The sequence below is a fragment of the Chiloscyllium plagiosum genome, chromosome 28 (assembly GCF_004010195.1).
Source record: "Chiloscyllium plagiosum isolate BGI_BamShark_2017 chromosome 28, ASM401019v2, whole genome shotgun sequence".
NCBI lineage: Eukaryota > Metazoa > Chordata > Chondrichthyes > Orectolobiformes > Hemiscylliidae > Chiloscyllium > Chiloscyllium plagiosum.
This window is the reverse complement of record NC_057737.1, coordinates 33,590,471-33,608,781: the sequence shown is the minus strand read 5'-3', so window position 1 is coordinate 33,608,781 and position 18,311 is coordinate 33,590,471. Positions and strand designations below refer to the sequence as shown.

General features: G+C 41.5%; 1 protein-coding gene across 1 annotated transcript in view; it reads right to left on the bottom strand.

Annotated features, from left to right (window-relative positions):
* Window positions 1-6,987: 6,987 nt before the first annotated feature.
* LOC122564224 (E3 ubiquitin-protein ligase RNF43) overlaps window positions 6,988-18,311 on the bottom strand; it is a 225,409-nt gene continuing 214,085 nt past the window's right edge. Inside the window, exons 9-12 of the mRNA XM_043718921.1 lie at window positions 15,736-15,906; window positions 15,069-15,171; window positions 12,677-14,263; window positions 6,988-7,836 (exon numbers count right to left, since the gene is read on the bottom strand). Of these exons, the coding sequence (XP_043574856.1) occupies window positions 7,793-7,836; window positions 12,677-14,263; window positions 15,069-15,171; window positions 15,736-15,906 (1,905 nt within the window). The 3' untranslated portion in view covers window positions 6,988-7,792. The remainder of the gene's footprint in view (window positions 7,837-12,676; window positions 14,264-15,068; window positions 15,172-15,735; window positions 15,907-18,311) is intronic.

Genomic DNA, 18,311 nt, shown 5'->3' with positions numbered 1-18,311 from the left:
TATGGAATGAGCTGCCAGAGGATGTGGTGGAGGCTGGTACAATTGCAACATTTAAAAGGCATTTGGGGGGTATATGAATAGGAAGGGTTTTGAGGGATATGGGCCGGATGCTGGCAGGTGGGACTTGATTGGGTTGGGATATCTGGTTGGCATGGACGGGTTGGACTGAAGGGTCTGTATCCATGCTGTACATCTCTATGACTCTATGACTATATAAATGCAAGTCTTTCTATATGTCGAATTATGGAAAATTTAATTTGAGAAATTCCAGAGATCAAAATGTCACACCACAGGATTTCTCATCAAATCCTTCAACCTATTAAATTTCTGAAAACTGTGTCAGTTAATTTCAGCATTGAAATAGTGATGTGAGAAAAGAGAACATTTTACCACTGATTGAACTGAATTAGTTGTGACTGATAATAGACATGCAACAAGGTGCAGGCAATCTTTTGCTTGAGAGATTTAGACCTGGAAATGTAATGCATCACATCATTTGGTCACAGAATTCATTCAAAATTTTGCATTCAACTAAAGATTAACCTTTTTAAAAAGTCTGATTCAAATCCAAATCCTAGACTAATCAGTGAACACAATTTTTGATATATAGATATATATTATTGTTTTGCCAGGCTCCCGACACAGTGAACTAAACTCTGCACTCAGCAGCTCTGAAGAACAAGCAACCCCATAATTTGAGTCATTCAAGGGGATTTTCACAAAGTGAACAATCACATTCACAATGACTATCTTGCACAAATAATGTGAGGTTATCAAAGTAGCATCAAGCTTGCCTTATCCCACTTGAACGCAGATATAAACATTTGTATTAAGATGTATTTTAAAATGAATTAAAGAAACTGACCTCTCGTTGTAAAAATTGACGTAGCTTCAAACCTTAAATGTCTCTCTTTTCTCTTGTTCATTCGTTCAATCCACTTGATTCCCTTTCAACATGAGGTAATCTTACTCCACCTTTACCTTTCTAATGCCTTTTCACTTTCAAATGAAAGAGATGTAAAGCACCCAACACACCTTGCATACATCTTTACCTTCAAATAAAAACTCACTCATCCCTGACTGTTGTTTTATATTAGTCCAGTTTGGGCTTTTCTTTGATGTTTCTTTTGTCCAGACATAAAAGGAGCTGATAAATCTGAGAGATGATAATGCAGTTATGATTGTACTCGTGTATTGTCTAATCTGGTCACAGATAAACGAAAAACACAACTTTCCAGTCCCTTTCAGTTCTGAAGTCATATCCACTTCAAAACGTTAACTGTTCCTCCCTCCACAGACCTGCTGAGTTTCTGCAGCACTTTGTTTTTATCTTCCTAGCCAAGCTATCCAGTGCAACTATTAGAGGATTATTGCTTAGAATTTATGTAAACAGGCCATCTGGACAACTAGCCTATGCCATTATTCATGCACTTTGCATAAGCTACCTCTCACTTTACTTCATTACTTTGTCTTTACTGATATGTCATTGGCAAGGCCAGCATTTATTGTTGCTTATCTCACAGTATACTCGAAGCGATGGTAGTGAGGTGCCTTTTTGAAAGGCTGCAGTCCACTATGTGCAGGTAGACTCTCAGTGCTGGTAGTGAATTCCAAGGTTTTGACCCAGTGACAGTGAAGGAAGAATAAAATTTCCAAGTCACGACATTTTATGACTTAGACAAGAGCCTACCCCCCCCGTTTATGATATTCCAAAGTGTGGCCTTTGGTGGTAGAGGCCATAGGTTTAGAAATATTATTGAAGGAAGCTTCAAAACTGCTCAAAACATCATGTAGATGGTGAAGGGTGCCAGTCAAGCTGGCTTTGATCTGATGGTGTCAGTATCTTTAGTGTTGTTGAACTGCACTGATTCGCATAATTGGAGAGTACTTCATCCCATTCCTGATTTGTGGCTTGTAAAAGGTGGACACACATTGGTGAGATAAGAGGTAACCAACCTCTAGCCACAAAACTCTAGTCTCTGATCTTCCCTTGAAATCAGTGTATTGATATGCCTAGTCCAGTTAAGTTTAGGGTTTGTGGTAACCCCAGGATGTTGATAGTTGACTATCAAGGGCATATGATTCGATGGGGGAGGCAATGACCTCATGGTTTTATCACTGGACTGTTAATCCAGAGTCTGAGTAATGTTCTGGGGACCCGGTTCAAGAGTCTAATGATGACCATAACTCCATTGTCAATTGTCAGGAAAAACCCATCTGGATCACTAATTCTCTTGAGGGAAGGAAACTGCTATATTTCCCTATTCGCCTACATGCGAGTCCAGACCAACAGCATTGTGGTTAGCTCTTAAGTACCCTCTGGGCACTTAGGAATGGGCAATAAATGCTGACTTGTCCAGTGATACCCACATCCTATGAATGGATATAAAAAAAATATTTTGTTGGAGATGGTAACTATGAAATGAGAATGTTACCTGCTACTTACCAATCCAAGCTTGAATGCTGTCCAGGTCTAACTGCATTTGAACCCAAACTATTTCAATATGAAGAGATGTTAATGAAAATTGTGCAATCAGCAGCAAACTCCCCCATTTCCATTTTAATGATGGAGGAAAGGTCACTAATGACATGGTGATGATGATTGGGCCAAGGACACTAAAGCTGAGATAAACAGACTTCGAACAACCACAATCATCTTCTGGTGCTCGGCATAATATTATAATCAAAGTAGGGAACAACAATCTTGACGGTGTAGTTTCCCAGAGCTCCTTTTCAACGGATTAGGAACAACATCATAGTTTAGCCATTTCTGAAAAGTCACCCAACAGCATCTCCAAGCTAATCTCTCAGCTTTCCCAGCTTGTTTGTTTTTCTTTAAGCCAACTCTCACATTGTTTCCAAGAACTCTCTCTCCTTTTCTGCCAAAATAGAAAACATCTGATGCCATGAGTGACTTGCTTCTTCTTACCCCAAATTCAGTGAGTTCCTCTTTCTGTGTCTATCCACTTTCTCTTTGTATCAGCATCGAAGCCTTCAGTCTCTAGCTCTTCTTGTGTGTCGACAGTTCTCCTGTGTGCCTGCCAACTTCACATCTTTTATCCAAATTTCCCTTCCCATGATAGTGCTTTAAGGTTCAGGGATCCAGATCACAAACTATATTCCTTGCTGTCCAGGAAAATTAAAACTGATTCATTTTGAACTATATAAACTCTGAAAATAAGAGTCCCTTTACAAACATTCTTTTATCACAATTACAGTGTGTTCCATTTTAGGTTGTCACAGCTTATATTGCTTTTAGTGTTGGATATTAAATGGTACCTGTTTTCTCATTTAGCATGAGTTTTGGTTTTATGCCAGGCTCTCAAAGCGCTGCATGACCCGTTACAGAGCTGTCCTCGGTCACTCCCCTACCTTCGACCTGGCTGCCAATCCTTGAGTTTGCTGTTTTCCTAGCTGTGGAGGAAGGGAAGGGGGTGTGCTGGCAATGAGCAAGAACAGCAAATTTAAACTGCAAAACTTAGCTCCTGCAAGTGGAGTTGTTGCTCAACTATTCTGTGGTACACTTCTATCAAGTTTGACAGAGGTCCTCAGATGTTTGCTGACTGCAGTTTTTGTGCCTAGGTTATCGACAGATGGTTTGTCTGGCTTTATTGTGTTTTGATTGGGCTGTTTCAGAGGTCAGTTAACAAACAGGCTCATTGTGGTGCATCTGGAATAACAAGCAACAAAAAAAAGTGAAGGACAGATTTCCCTTCCCTAAAGGAACAATTTGATACTGTCGTGGTCACCATTATTGAGCCTAGCTCTTAGTTTCAATTAATATACCTGGGATTAATTTCTACCAGATACCTTGTTAGGATTTGACCCAATGTGTCCAATGCATTAGCCTGGTTCTTTATATTCTCCTCCAGCAACATTACTATTATATCACTGACCCTATATCCAACACCATAAATCCATCCTTCCAGTCTCTGCCTCATGTACTTATTGTGAATCTGTGCCTTTCTTCTGAAAAATAGCAGCAGAATTCAGCCACCATCTCGAACTTCATGGCATGTCGCTTCCCATTACTGTCAAGCCAAAGATCTGACACAGAGCACGTCAGGAGCTGCAGCAGGCAGCTGAAAAATAACATGCCAACTTGGTGAAGTTACAACATTGTAGTACAAGCGCATTAGAAAGCAGAAGCTGCATACCGTACAAAGCAAAGTGTTCCCAGATCACATACCAGATCAAAGCTCTGTAAGCCTGGTACTTTCATATAGTCAAGAATAATTAAATGATGAACTAGAGGATACAGCTCAAAATCATCCCCAACATTGATGATAGTGTAGCTGAGTGGGTTGGTGCAAAAAAGATAGAAGCACTTGGCAGATGATTCACCTTGGGCTCACTGTGTGATCACCAATGTTGCAGCTTTAAGTTTTCAGACAATTAGAGTCATAGAGACATACAGCTTGGAAAAAGATCCTTCTCCAACTCATCCACGCCGACCAGCTATCCTAACCTAATCTAGTCCCATTTGCCAGCATATTCCTCTAAACTGTTCATATTCATATACCCATCCAAATGTCTTTTAAATGTGGTCGTTGTACCAAGTTCCACCATTTCCTCTAACAGCTCATTCCAGACACATACCATCCTCTGCATGAAAATGTTGGCCCTTAGATCCTTTTTGAATCTTTCCCCTCTCACCTTAAAACTATGTCCTCTAGTTTTGGATCCCCCACCCCAGGGAAAAGACCTTATCTATTTATCCTATCCATGACCATCATGATTTTAAAAACCTCTATAAGGTCACCCATCAGCCTCTGAAGCCCCAGGGAAAATAGCCACAACCTCTCCCTGTAGCTCAAATCCTCCAACACTGGCAACATCCTTGTTAATCTTTTATGAATCCTTTCAGGTTTCACAACATCCTTCCTATAGAAGGGAGACCAGAACTGCACGCTGTATTCCAATAGTGGCCTAACCAATGTGCTAAACAACCTCAACATGCCCTCCCAACGCCTATACTCAATGCACTGACCAATTCGATTCACTCAATGTGAAATGAAGACACTGGGCACAGCTAAGGCTATGGTCGCAGACATCACTGCAAAGATACCAAAGACTTTTACTCCAGAACCATCTGCAGCTTTCAAACTTCTGGTTTCTACCACTTATAACACCACAAGCAGTAGCAACTGCATTAAAATGTCATCAGCTGCAAATTCTCCTCCAGGTCACAATTCATGCTAACTTGGAATTATGTCACCAAGCTTTCACTGTCACTGAGTCATAATCCTGACCTCTGTATTTCTGAATCTTTCTCTATACCTTTTGGGGTGTCTTTACCCCAGCCAGTCTATCTCATAATATAAAGAACTGCAGATTCCCATCCAGCCCTTATTTCATGTACGCTCTTAAAATAACTAGTTTATTATCAGACTTTTAACATGCTGGATGGGAGGGTCGGTGTGGATTTGTTGGGCCAAAGGGTCTGTTCCTACACTGCAGGGAATTTAATCTCTAATCATGCTCACTGTAAACCCAAAGTTCCAGTTACTGTGTATCAGTGAACCACTCAAATATAATCCATCTTTTGTAAGCTCAAAGGTCTGATGCCAGTCCTAGAACATAGAACAGTACAGCACAGAACAGGCCCTTCAGCCCATGATGTTGCGCCAACCACTGATCCTCATGTATGCACCCTCAAATTTCTGTGACCATATGCATGTGCAGTAGTCTCTTAAATGTCCCCAATGACCTTGCTTCCACAACTGCTGCTGGCAATGCTTTCCATGCTCTCAACTCTCTGTGTAAAGAACCCGCCTCTGACATCCCCTCTATACTTTCCTCCAACCAGCTTAAAACTATGACCCCTCGTATTAGTCATTTCTGCCCTGGGAAATAGTCTCTGGCTATCGACTCTATCTATGCCTCTCATTATCTTGTATACCTCAATTAGGTCCCCTCTCCTCCTCCTTTTCTCCAATGAAAAAAGTCTGAGCTCAGTCAACCTCTCTTCATAAGATAAGCCATCCAGTCCAGGCAGCATCCTAGTAAACCTCCTCTGAATCCTCTCAAAGCATTCCACATCTTTCCTATAATAGGGTGACCAGAACTGGACACAGTATTCCAAGTGTGGTCTAACCAAAGTTTTATAGAACTGCAACAAGATCTCACCACTCTTAAACTCAATCCCCCTGTTAATGAAAGCCAAAACACCATATCCTTTCTTAACAACCCTGTCCACTTGGGTGGCCATTTTAAGGCATCTATGTACCTGCACACCAAGATCCCTCTGTTCCTCCACACTGCCAAGAATCCTATCCTTAATCCTGGATTCAGCTTTCAAATTCGACCTTCCAAAATGCATCACCTCGCATTTATCCAGGTTGAACTCCATCTGCCACCTCTCAGCCCATCTCTGCACCCTGTCAATGTCCCGCTGCAGCCTACAACAGCCCTCTATACTATCAGCAACACCTCCAACCTTTGTGTCATCTGCAAACATGCTGACCCATCCTTCAATCCCCTCATCCAAGTCATTAATAAAAATTACAAACAATAGAGGCCCAAGGACAGAGCCCTGTGGAATACCATTCACCACAGACTTCCAGGCAGAATATTTTCCTTCTACTACCACTCGCTGTCTACTGTTGGCCAGCCAAGTCTGTATCCAGACAGTTATGTACCCCTGAATCCCATTCCTCCTGACCTTCTGAATGAGCCTACCATGGGGAACCTTATCAAATGCCTTGCTGAAGTCCATATACACCACACCCACAGCTCAACCCTCATCAACTTTTCTAGTCACATCCTCAAAGAACTCTAAGGTTTGTGAGGCATGACCTGCCCCTCACAAAGCCATGCTGACTGCATTTAATCAAGCCATGCTCTTCCAGATGGTCATAAATCTTATCCATCAGAATGCTTTCTAACACGTTGCAGACGACAGACGTGAGACTTGTTTGAGAATATTAATGCAGAAGTCTTGCATTCTTGCTACAGTCATGGCACACAAAATAATTCAAACATCTCTGTAATTGAAAATAATTTATTTCAGCATAACCTGAATAGGGTCAGACCATCAGGTTAGTGACAGCACTGATCATTTATAAGGCACTTTACATTACAGAGGATAAATATATTAGTAAATAAATATATTAAGAACATATTACCATAATGAAATGTCTTTCTATACAAATATAATACAACACTTTAAAAAGTTTTTCTCTTAATTCAAAGTACCCAAAATATACTGAGGAACCTTGGTAAATACAAGGTCCCATAAGGCTACATTTGTTTTTAAGTGCTTCTACTATCTGACAGTCAGGGTCGAGTCACAAGTGCTGGAAGTTTGCTATACCTTGGGCTATTTTGGAAGACAAAGACAACTTGGAATAGACCCTTCAATAAGCCCTTCAATTCTCCAGTCAAATGGAAGGCTACAGATACCCCCATGTCTCTGGTGAAGTAGATAGTTGGCAATGAATAATAAGCACCAATACCATGAAGAGCTGCTTCTGAAGATTCATGTTCCTGGACTGAGTGTTCCAAGCTTTGAAATAATTTGTTCTTTGTCATGTTGCTCCATCTTCCATTCAACTTTATTGTGCCATCCCATCTGAACACCTCATCTCACCAGCTACACGGCATGTTGACACTTTCTGCATTACCCTACCGGCTACTTGGTTTCTTCACCACCACCCCATTATCCCACCAGCTTCAGTGCTTCTTCACACCTACTCCCTACATCCTACTGGCTTCACTGTTTCCTCACTTCTAGGCCCTTCATTCTGCCAGCTATACCAGTTCTTCAGACTTGCTTTGTTTCTTCAGTTAGCTACACAGCTTCTTCACCGATCTCTCCCACGTTTGATTCTGAACCTAGTTGGATAGAAAGACATCATCAGGCATTATGAAAGACATTCAGTGCATTACATGGATTGTTCTGTTCAGCTAAACTGAAGGCTCTAAACAATACGGATAACGTATCCTGAATTAAGAATCACTGACCACAATCCCAGAAACAATCTTGTAACAAGAGAGGAAAACTTGCACAGATAAACAAATATTCTCTCGTTAAAACACAGCAAAGACTATTCTCCACACTTACACTTCATTTGAAATGAAGTTTGATCAGTATGCTGGAACAAAAAAGTGAGCAAATCTTGTTTTGCAAAACCTTTTTAAAGATGAAATACAATCTCTACGGAACAAAAAAACTTGTCATTTCAAGGATACAATGTTATTATCAAGTACTCTGGATAAGGTGTAGCACAGTTAGTGTTCCCTTTCTGATGTATGATTGTGTAACTATGCCAGATGGACTGCAGCGATCAAGGTACCAATGAGGCTTACCAACACTTTCTCAAAGGCAATTGCGCGCTCTCTCTCTCTCCTTTTAAGATGCTCCATCCCTGACTATGCATCACCTGCTCTAAAAACTCGTTGCTTTCTTGAATGCTGTTGAAGTCTTCCATGAAACACAGATTTTACTACATTAAAGGTGCTTTATTAATCTTGTTGTTACGCTGGGTTGGTTTGAACTTGGGTCCCGTGGATAAAAAGTAATTGTGTGAGGGGTTACTGATTATATTAGATTGACAGTTCAGTGAGGTAATCTTTGACACAAATACTAGAACATAAATTTATTGCTTTCTCTTTCCTCATCCCTGCCAATGCTCCCCACCCCGCAGCCTCCAATGATTAATGGGAACACAGTCCCAGGTCTGCATTTTACCAAGTGGACATTCATTACCTGTGATTTTTGACAGGGACAATTGCCCATTTCATCATGGAGGATACAGATGTTGATGAAAGCAGCAGCAGTAACTGTTAGGTCCACCAGTTCTCTGAGGTGAACTACAACAATGAAATACTCCAGAAGGCTGAAGATATCTCAACACAGTCATACAGCACAGAAACAGACCCTTTGGCCCAACCAGTCCATGCTGAACGTAATCCCAAACTAAGCTAGTCCCGCCTGCCTGCTCCTGGCCCATATCCCTCCAAACCTTTCCTATTCATGCACTAATCCAAATGTCTTTCACACATTATAATTGTATCCATATCCACTACTTCCTCAGGAAGTTCAGTCCACGTGCAAACCACCCTCTATAGAAAGGATTTGCCCCTCATGTCATTTTTAAATCTCTCTCCTTTCACCTTAAAAATGTGCCCCCTAGTCTTGAAATCCCCTTCCCAGGGAAAAGACAACCAACATTAACTCTGTCTATACTCTCATGATTTTATAAACTTCTATAATGTCACCTGACAACCTCCAGTGAAGTCCTAGCTTATCCAGCCTTTTCTCGTAACTCAACCCTTCTGTACCCAACAACATCCTGGTTAATCTTTTCTAAGCCCTCTTCAGCAGCTTTCTGGTGTATACTGACTTGGCATCACACTTAAAATGGCCACTCTACCACATGACTGAACAGTTCTAATGTGCTTTCCAGCAATTACTTTTGAAGAATTGTCCACATTATACAATAGGAAAATGTAATGAAAATTAGGGTGCAGCTGATTATTTTTGCCACACATATTTTACGTGAATTGCCTTCACACTCAGGTTAAACATTTTGCATTTCAAGGGTGTACTGTCAGCCTAAACTCTTCCCAGATCACCTGAAGCACAGGGCACATACAGAGTTATGCTCCCTAGCTGTCGCATGAAATAATTTTAGATGAGCTACAGAGTAAAACTCTTTCTACATTACCTTGTCCTACAGTTCCAAAGCTGATTCAGCAGAGGTTGGGTTGAGGAATCGCTCCTTCCTCATTGGTGTGCTATCAAAGCTGGATTAATTCAGTGTCAAGTGATACTGAAAATGGGAAATTCCTTTTGCTCCAGTTGGGTCTGCGCCCACGAAGAACTAGGTTAAGTTTATTTAAAATCACGTTATGTAGCGCCCTTACATGAGCAGAGAAGAGTGATCTACTTTTTGACTGGTACAATAAACCAGTTTTGAATACAAAGCCCAGAATGGACAGTTTGTTTCCCTAGATCCTTTGGTGTCTTTACCTCAGCAAGACTCTCATGATATGAAGAATTGCAAATTCTAACCCGGCCCTTATTTCTTGATCAATTGTAAAATAAATAATTTAAGAGACTTTAATATTGTGACAGTAAATCCAGAGTTCCACTTATTATGCAGGGTCAATGAACCACCAAATAAGATACAGCCAATCATTTGTCCGCTCGAAGATCTGGTGCCAGAATGGATGATAATTGGTTCAAGGCTGTGATTCAGTTTAATGCAAGTTGAAAATTGTAATCTATGCTCTCAATACCATATTAATGTCTTCTGAAATTTTAGGTATGTTCTCAAGGTTTCAAAATGGAGCAAAGCAGCATAAATTGAGAAAGTAAGTCACACAAAATAATTAACTGTACAATATATTACATATTAAATACATTAAAATAACAAAACATCCCTTGTTTACAAAGACTTGAAATGAAGCTCTCTTACATGAGAAAGATGCTGCTTTTTAAACAAAGTCCACCTGACTTGTGCAGAAATCTCTCCCTCAGGCCTCTCACTGAAATATGCTCTGAATTCCATTGCCATTGTTCCAATCCCCATTCAAAATTCATTTCCTAACTATCCACTCCATTTATCTCCTTAACATCAAACATCAGTTTGTTTGCAATCTTGGTGTCATATTGCACTGCAAGATAAACACCTGACCAAAATTTTGTGTTAGTACTATGATCACCCATTCCCACATTTAACAGCACCAGATGGACTGCTGTAAGACCATAAGATGCAAGAGCAGAAGCGGCCATTCAGCCCATCAAGTACACTCCACCATTCAATAAAATTATGGTTGATCTGACAATCCTCAACTCCACTTTCCCTGTCTTTTCCCCATAATCCTTTGTTCTCTTACTTAATAAAAAACATGTCTATCTCACCCATTCCCCTTGTTACCTGATGATGCCCTGCACTCTTAGTTCATCTCCAACATTCTACCCTTTGCAAAGTTGAGATAATTCAAAACTGCTGCCCAGGTCCTAAATTGAACAAATGATCAGTTACCCCTAATGCATCAGTGCTTACTGCCACACTGGTTTGTGGTCAAACCATTTTTTGATTTTGAAATTCTCATACTTGGTTTCAAATTCCTTCCAGATCTCGCCCCTACCTACCATGGGATTTCATTCAAGGGCTCACAAAATTCTGTTCTTTTAATCATCCTGCCGTTTGTGTCTGTGCAGTCTGCTGCAAAGGCATAAGGCTCTGGATTCCCTCCCACTGTGGGGTTCTGTGCTGGGCTAACACCTTAGGTGCTATCAGTTGTTGTTGTTGAAAGGGATAAAAATCCAAACACACAAACAGTGCATTTCTCTAACCAATGCCAGAGGACGGTGAGTAGCGGTGGAAGGGTGCTTTCTGGATGGGAGATCAGTAACTTTTGCAGGGATCAGTGCTGGGACCTTTTTCATTTGTATTACACACAAATGAACTGAAAGAAAATGTGGGTAGTCTGATTAGTAAGTTTGCAGATGACACCAAAATTGGCGAAATTGCAGATAGTGAGGAGGATTGTCAAAGGATAGAGGTAGATTGCAGATTTGTGCAGGAAAATGGCAGATAAGAATTTAGTTCAAACAAATACGTGGTGATGCATTTTGGAAGATCAAATTCAGGTGCGAATTGTACAATAAATGGTAGAACGCTTAGGAGGAATGACAAAGAGGGACCTGGGCAGACTGCTCCACAGATCCCTGAAAGTGGATATGGTGATCACCAAGGTATACAGCACACTTGCCTTCATCCACTGAGGCATCGAATATAAAAATTATGTTACAGCTGTGTAAGACTTTAGTTAGGCTACATTTGGAATATTGCGTGCTGTTCTGATTGCCAAGCTACCAGAAGGACGTGAATGCTTTGAAGAGGGGGCAAAGAAAGTTTACCAGGAAGTCGCCTATTCTGGAGTTATGAGGAGAGATTGGATAAACTTTCACTGGCAAGATAAAGGCTGAGGCGTGACCTGATAGAGGTCTACAAAATTATGAGGGGCATAGATAGGGTGGATAGTCAACTACAAGAGGGCACTGGTTCTAGGCAAGAGAGGGAAGTTTAGGGAAGAAGTGTGAGGAAAGTTTATCGCAGAGGGTGGCGGGTGCTTGGAACACACTGCCAGTGGAGGTGGTGGAAGCAGGCACATTAGCAATATTTAATATGCATGAAAGGGAAGTGAACAGAGGGATAGAAACCACATATAGGCAATAAGTAGAGGGCCTAAATGAGGATTAGGAATCAATGCAGACTTGGTGGGCCAAAGGGCCTGTTCCTCTGCTGTAGTGTATTGTATTATAAATGTATAGCCAATCACTAACAACGCTTAGGATGTTACTAGAGAAGCTGAAATCTCCCCAGCCACTTAATGCGATTAGCACCTTGGACTGTCCTGGACACTCTGCATCCTATGGAAACCACTGCAATACTCTTTTACAAAACAATCTCTTCACTGTGGTTCATTACCATTCTAAGGCGGTTTCCAGAAATAAAATAAATACAAGCTATAAACATAACATGGACAATAATCTATTTTTGGCAACAAAAATATTTCTTTCTTTCTTCTCAAGGAATATATGCACTCTTATAGAACATAGAACAGTACAGAACAGAACAGGTACTTCAGCCCACGATGTTGTGCCGAACATTGATCCTCATGTAAGGTAAATCTAATGTATGAACCCTAAAATATCTACCTGGATTGTTAGGGATTGTCTGGCAGTGGAAGGACTCATCTTGTACTCCATCACAATACACTTCAGTACAGCTCTCTTGAAATGTGTGTCGTGGCTCATTGTTGTTCATGTGCTGCTCTTCTGCCAGCTGTGGCTCAGAACCAACCTGACATAGGCGTTGCTGACAGAGGGAGCTAGGACACTCACAAAATGGGAAACTCCATTCATTAGAGGCTCCATTGTTTAGGATTAAAGGGATTGGCACTGACGGCTGAACATTTGGAAGATGGCACTGCCGCCCACGGTTCCCATAATGAATATGTACTCGACAGTCCTCCAGAGTACTGTAGTCCTGATGGAAGTAAACCATTGGTTGATCCATCTGGAAACTTCTTTTCCTCCTCCTTCGCCTCCTCCTGTTACTGGTCCGACTGGATTTATTTTCTGAAGGCACTTGATCTGGTTTGGCACAAACTGCCTCACTCTTTCTCCTTTCCACATCCATAGTTTTCAAGGATGTTTCAGGAAGGCAGAGTCCAGTGGGGAGTAACAGGTGCTGGTCCAAGCAGGGGCACTGGACAGGATGGGCAGCGCACTGGGATTGACAGCTGAACTCTGCCTCAGGCTGGCAGTGTCGTTTATCATTCATGAACTCCTCCAACTGTGTGCTATCCTGCTTCTCTGCTGAGCTCCAGCTGGGGTTCATACATTGCACTCCTTCAGGACTTGGGTCAGCGTCGCCATAGTGATGGTGCCGATGATGGTGGTAGTGAGTGTGGCTAAACACATTGTCTTCCAGAGGACCATTAACTGAGTCCATTGACCTGGGTCTCTGTACTTCAAAGGTTGAACTCTTCATAGTTTCCCCACCCGCCCCACAGTACACAAGAGGATCATACTCACTGCTCAGAGAGCTACGGAAGGTTGACTGGCTCCCATAGGTACAATGGTTACTGATGTCTGTACAGTCCAGTGTTGAATCACTGGAGGAGCAGTGGCAAGGACCTGAGCTGGAATCACTACCTGGGCTGTCAGCCAGGTATCCACTTCTCACTGAACAGTTAATACCAAAACTGTCCCCTGAGTAGCTGTGGTTGTCATGGTTGCTGGTGATCTGTGAATGATCAGGAGCACAGTTAGGCGTTAAGTGATGTGAGGATAGTGGGGCATTGCATGCTGAAAGGTGCTGCGGCCAGCAGGGAGGTTTATGCAGACATGGGTGATGAAGAACTTGGTCTGGCCATGGTGGGCCTTTTCGGACAGTAAAGGGTCTGTGGTGTCTGTAGAAAACTCCTTGGCCATCAACATGACGGTAGTTACACCTATGCAAGTTTGAAGATTGTTGGGGCCTTGTGGCCACATATCTCATGGTGTTGAACCCTGCACGATAGACTTCTGGAGCAACAAAGTAATGGCCAGGGGGTGCAATTTGCATTCCTGGAGTTCTGGGATTGTTCAAGCGAGAAGGCCTGGAAGGAATGGCAGTGTCTGGCCTGTGAAGATGCGCATGACCAGGGTAACGCCTGAGCAAATGGATACGCTGGTTTAGTTGAGCAGCTGGATTGGCTTGGTCTTGAGGTTCCAGTTGCGGAATTGAAGAACTACCCTCTGAAAACAAAACGGAATAATGAATCATTAGCAACTACTAAAGCCAAATATTTCCTTTGACATTTAATTACATTTCTAAGGCTCAGGGGCCATTATAGCTTTACAACGGAATGGGGACCAGTCTTCAAAGCAACAGGCACAAGGTAGGCCACTGAGTCACACTTGAAATTGGTCTCAAATATCATTACAAATGGACCTGGTACACATTCTACCCCTATATGTGCTTGCAGATGACTTACTTTATCTTCTCAAAGATTGGGCTGTGCAACCACACAAAGCTGCAAAACTGGACTTATATGGCATTTATTCATTTGTAATTTTAATCACAATCCCCCAGTATCAACAGCAGAGGTATGAATGCTGCTACTTTTGCTCCAAATTCACTCTAGTGGAGAGAATTTGAACATTGACCACAGTACCAGACAGTGCTGTTAAAGAATGAAAAAGTGGCAATTTTTACTCGGTTCAAAATGATTGAAAAATTGCAGGCTTTCAGACCTGTTCTGATAACACAAGGTCACTCCAGCCAGCAAGGTGAAAATCACATTTGCTGTCCCAGTTACTATTGATGTTTGCTGCCCTAATGTTTTTTTTACCTCCAGAGACAGTAAAACAAATTACCTCAGTTGGTAGTTATGTCTACCAAAAGTCATTGCATTCAGAGGTACGGATACTGCTTCATGTATATTATAATCTGCATCAGGCTGTTTTATCCCTTACCATTTAACAAATCCACAGCGTCAAATCTCAATTAGGATTTGTTTCCCTCAAAAATTCCTGAACTACACTCAGAACTTTCACCTACCAATGATATTGTACATGCAGAGAGGGCAGGTACGATGCTGAAGAAGCCAGGGATCTATACATTCCTTGTGGAATTCATGGAAACAAGAAATTATCCGTAGATCCTGTAAAGACACATCAATCATAGGAGAAACATTACATTCTAGTGAACACACAGGACATGGACAGTGGGAATCAACTATTTAATAGAACAGCACAGACAACTATGAGTGTGATTCTTTCACCAAATGACCTGGATCAGCTTGAGGAAGGCTGGAGCATCATGCAACAAGTGAAATTAAAATCTGAGAAATGGAATGACCAAAGGATTATTATAGCTTTAACTGAAGCCCAGCTAGAAGAGGTCAAGATCTTGCTCTCTAGTGGGCAAACTAGAAAGGCAAGCCAGAACACAGTCCTTTCTTCTCAAACCAGAATTCAAACCAGCAATCAGATCCTTTTTAAATGATAAGGGTTTGCAGATTCACAATCCAGAACTCAATAAGTTTGGTTTTATTGCACAAATACATTTTAAATACAAATGCGTGGTAACACAACAAGAATCAAAAATCTAATTGGGGGAAAAAAATTCATTGAAAGATATCAGGCTGAGAAATTAAGCTCATTTATGACAATGAGGATTTCTATTATTAGCTGTTCCAATCAATCTGCTATGATTTTTTTCTCACCTGCCCATCAGCAAACTCCTCCAGACAGATAGCACACACTGGCTCTGACACATTGCTACTCTGTGAATCCAAGCTGTTCTGATGCTCGTGACCCTGAGCCTGACACCTTGATTGATAACGGCGTGTGGCGAGCTGGCTGATCGCATTGATAGTCTGCTGCTGCAAGGAATTCTGTTAAAAAAGGATGACATTGAGATTAGAATCACAGAATCCCTACACTGCAGAAAGAAGCCAATCAGCCCAATGAGTCTGCACTGAATCTCTGAAGAGCACCCTACCCAGACCCACCGCCCCACCCCATCCCCATAACACTGCATTTACCATGACTAATCTACATAGCATGCACATCAGTGGACACTATCAGGCAATTTAGCATGATGATAAAGGTCTTAATTAAGGTGTCAAATTTTCAAGAGCATCTTAGAAAAGGAGAGAAATTATGAGAAATAGAGGGGTCAGGATGGGAGTAAGAGCTTAGGGCCTCGGCAGCTGACAGCACTGTTGGCAGGTTGAAAGGCAAATTGGCATCATGATGTTATATCAAGTATATTCAAACAGCGCTGTATCTGAATCAGCTGATTTTCTCTATTTTCTTTCTCCTTTCTTTATGTCATATTCATTGTTACATTCACTGGATTTCCAGTAGCATGGATGTGGCATCATTATTAGACGTAACCACTTAACTGTGATGTTCAGACTCTTGCTACAAGGCAAACCCTTTACACTTTCACTCATCAGTTGGACGACAGTTGCAAGGAGTCTCAATCCAGGGTTCAGGGTAGTCAGCATCCATTCTCAAAGCATATCAACAAATATAACTTTGAGATCGGATTCCCGGCCGGTTTACAGCTGGCGAGCATTCAGAGGAGTTGCTCCTACTATGGACAGAAAATACTGTGGAAGTTGGAACAGTTGAACAGCACAACATGATGGAATAGGCAGTCTGCAACATCCCACTCCTTGGATTGATGGCTTTCTTGGATCATTTGCAGCAACAGCCAGTCATTTATAATCGCAATGAATTATTCATACTTTCCTATATTATACAGGCCCTACGGCTTTTAAAGGTGTTTATTTCTACATGGGAACATGCAAGATTGAGAGCTGGGAAAGATCCCAGACATCGAGAAAGTCAAGACTGGGACATACTAGTCACTGAAAACTTTATGCATTTAAGAATTTTATTGACTATTAAAGCTGGAATAATTAGCTGCAACAAATTGATTAATAAACAGTGTAGCCTTTAATATAGAAATAGAGTAGAGAGACTTTTGAGAAGTGAGTGATTTTGGTAAGAGAGATATTCTAGTGACACGATGTTACTTAGCAAGGGATGACTAACTACATTGACGGTATAACAGATATGCTCAAGTTTGCATCCTCTGGATCTAACAAATGAAAGCAATGTGTGATTTCCAGAAAAACTTTGGTTGTAGATCACACTTCAGTTAGAAGGTGACATGTTGAACAAAGAACCAGTTGAGATGTAAGAAAAGGTCAAGGGGTCCTTTATCCTGGAGTGGAGTGGATGGGGAAGAGCAAGAGAGAGCAAGAGCACAAAAGGGAGAGTGACGGCATGAGAGAGAGCGAAAGACAAGAGACAGTGCACGCGAAAAAGAGTCTGAGAGAGCAAAAGTGCGAGAGTGAGCAAGAGTCTTAGATATGCCTGGGAAATGTTACAAGCTTGCTGAGGGCCCAACCTGAGTTGGGGGGGGGGGGGGGAGGAATCTATGACTGACATCTTTCCACTAGATATAAGCAGTCCTTTGGTTTTAACTTTGGCTTAAACAGTCTTGAATCTTCACTACAGCTCTTATTTACCGTCTGTCCTTATGTCATCAACCAAGTGGAGAATGGGTGGGTTGTACATTAGAGACATTCCAGTCACAGCATGAATTATGCAAAACCATTTTTCTCTTCCACTCCTGGGCCAGTTCAATCTCTTTCTCTTTGCCAGTTTGCATAATGCCTTTTTGAACTTCCCATCAGCAATTTACACCCAATGCTGCATCATATGCTTTATTGATCCTACACATTCTTCTGTCCCCTGTGAATTCATTTTGACCACCTTCCATCCTCTACCTGAGCACGCTAAAAATCAGTTTTCTATGCATGTGGTTGTTACATCCCATCCTCTTGCTCCGTTCCTTTCTAAACGCTCATCAACACATTATGTCTTCCAACTGAGGGATTCTTAAAGCATTGGTTTTCATGCTCTGCACGTGTGCTGTCGATCCTCTGTGTGTTTCCTGTTTTTGAACTGAAAAGATCAGATAAAGCACCTCATGCTTTAAAGGTATATTTGAGTCTGAACCTCACAGGAGCATCTCCTTCTTCAACAATATATCACAAGTATGGAAAATTTACAGTGTGTACCAAAAGCTTATAGGAGAAATACACGGGTTATAACAGATTTCAAACTAAAGGCCAGAACTGCTAGTACAGCGAGTACTGCTCATACCGAAGAGATTCTGTAATACTTTCAAATGTGCACTGTCTCTATCATACCTTACTCTCAAATAGAATCAAATCTTAGATTTTGAGAACCAAGCAGTCATTGAGTCTGAAGACTTTTC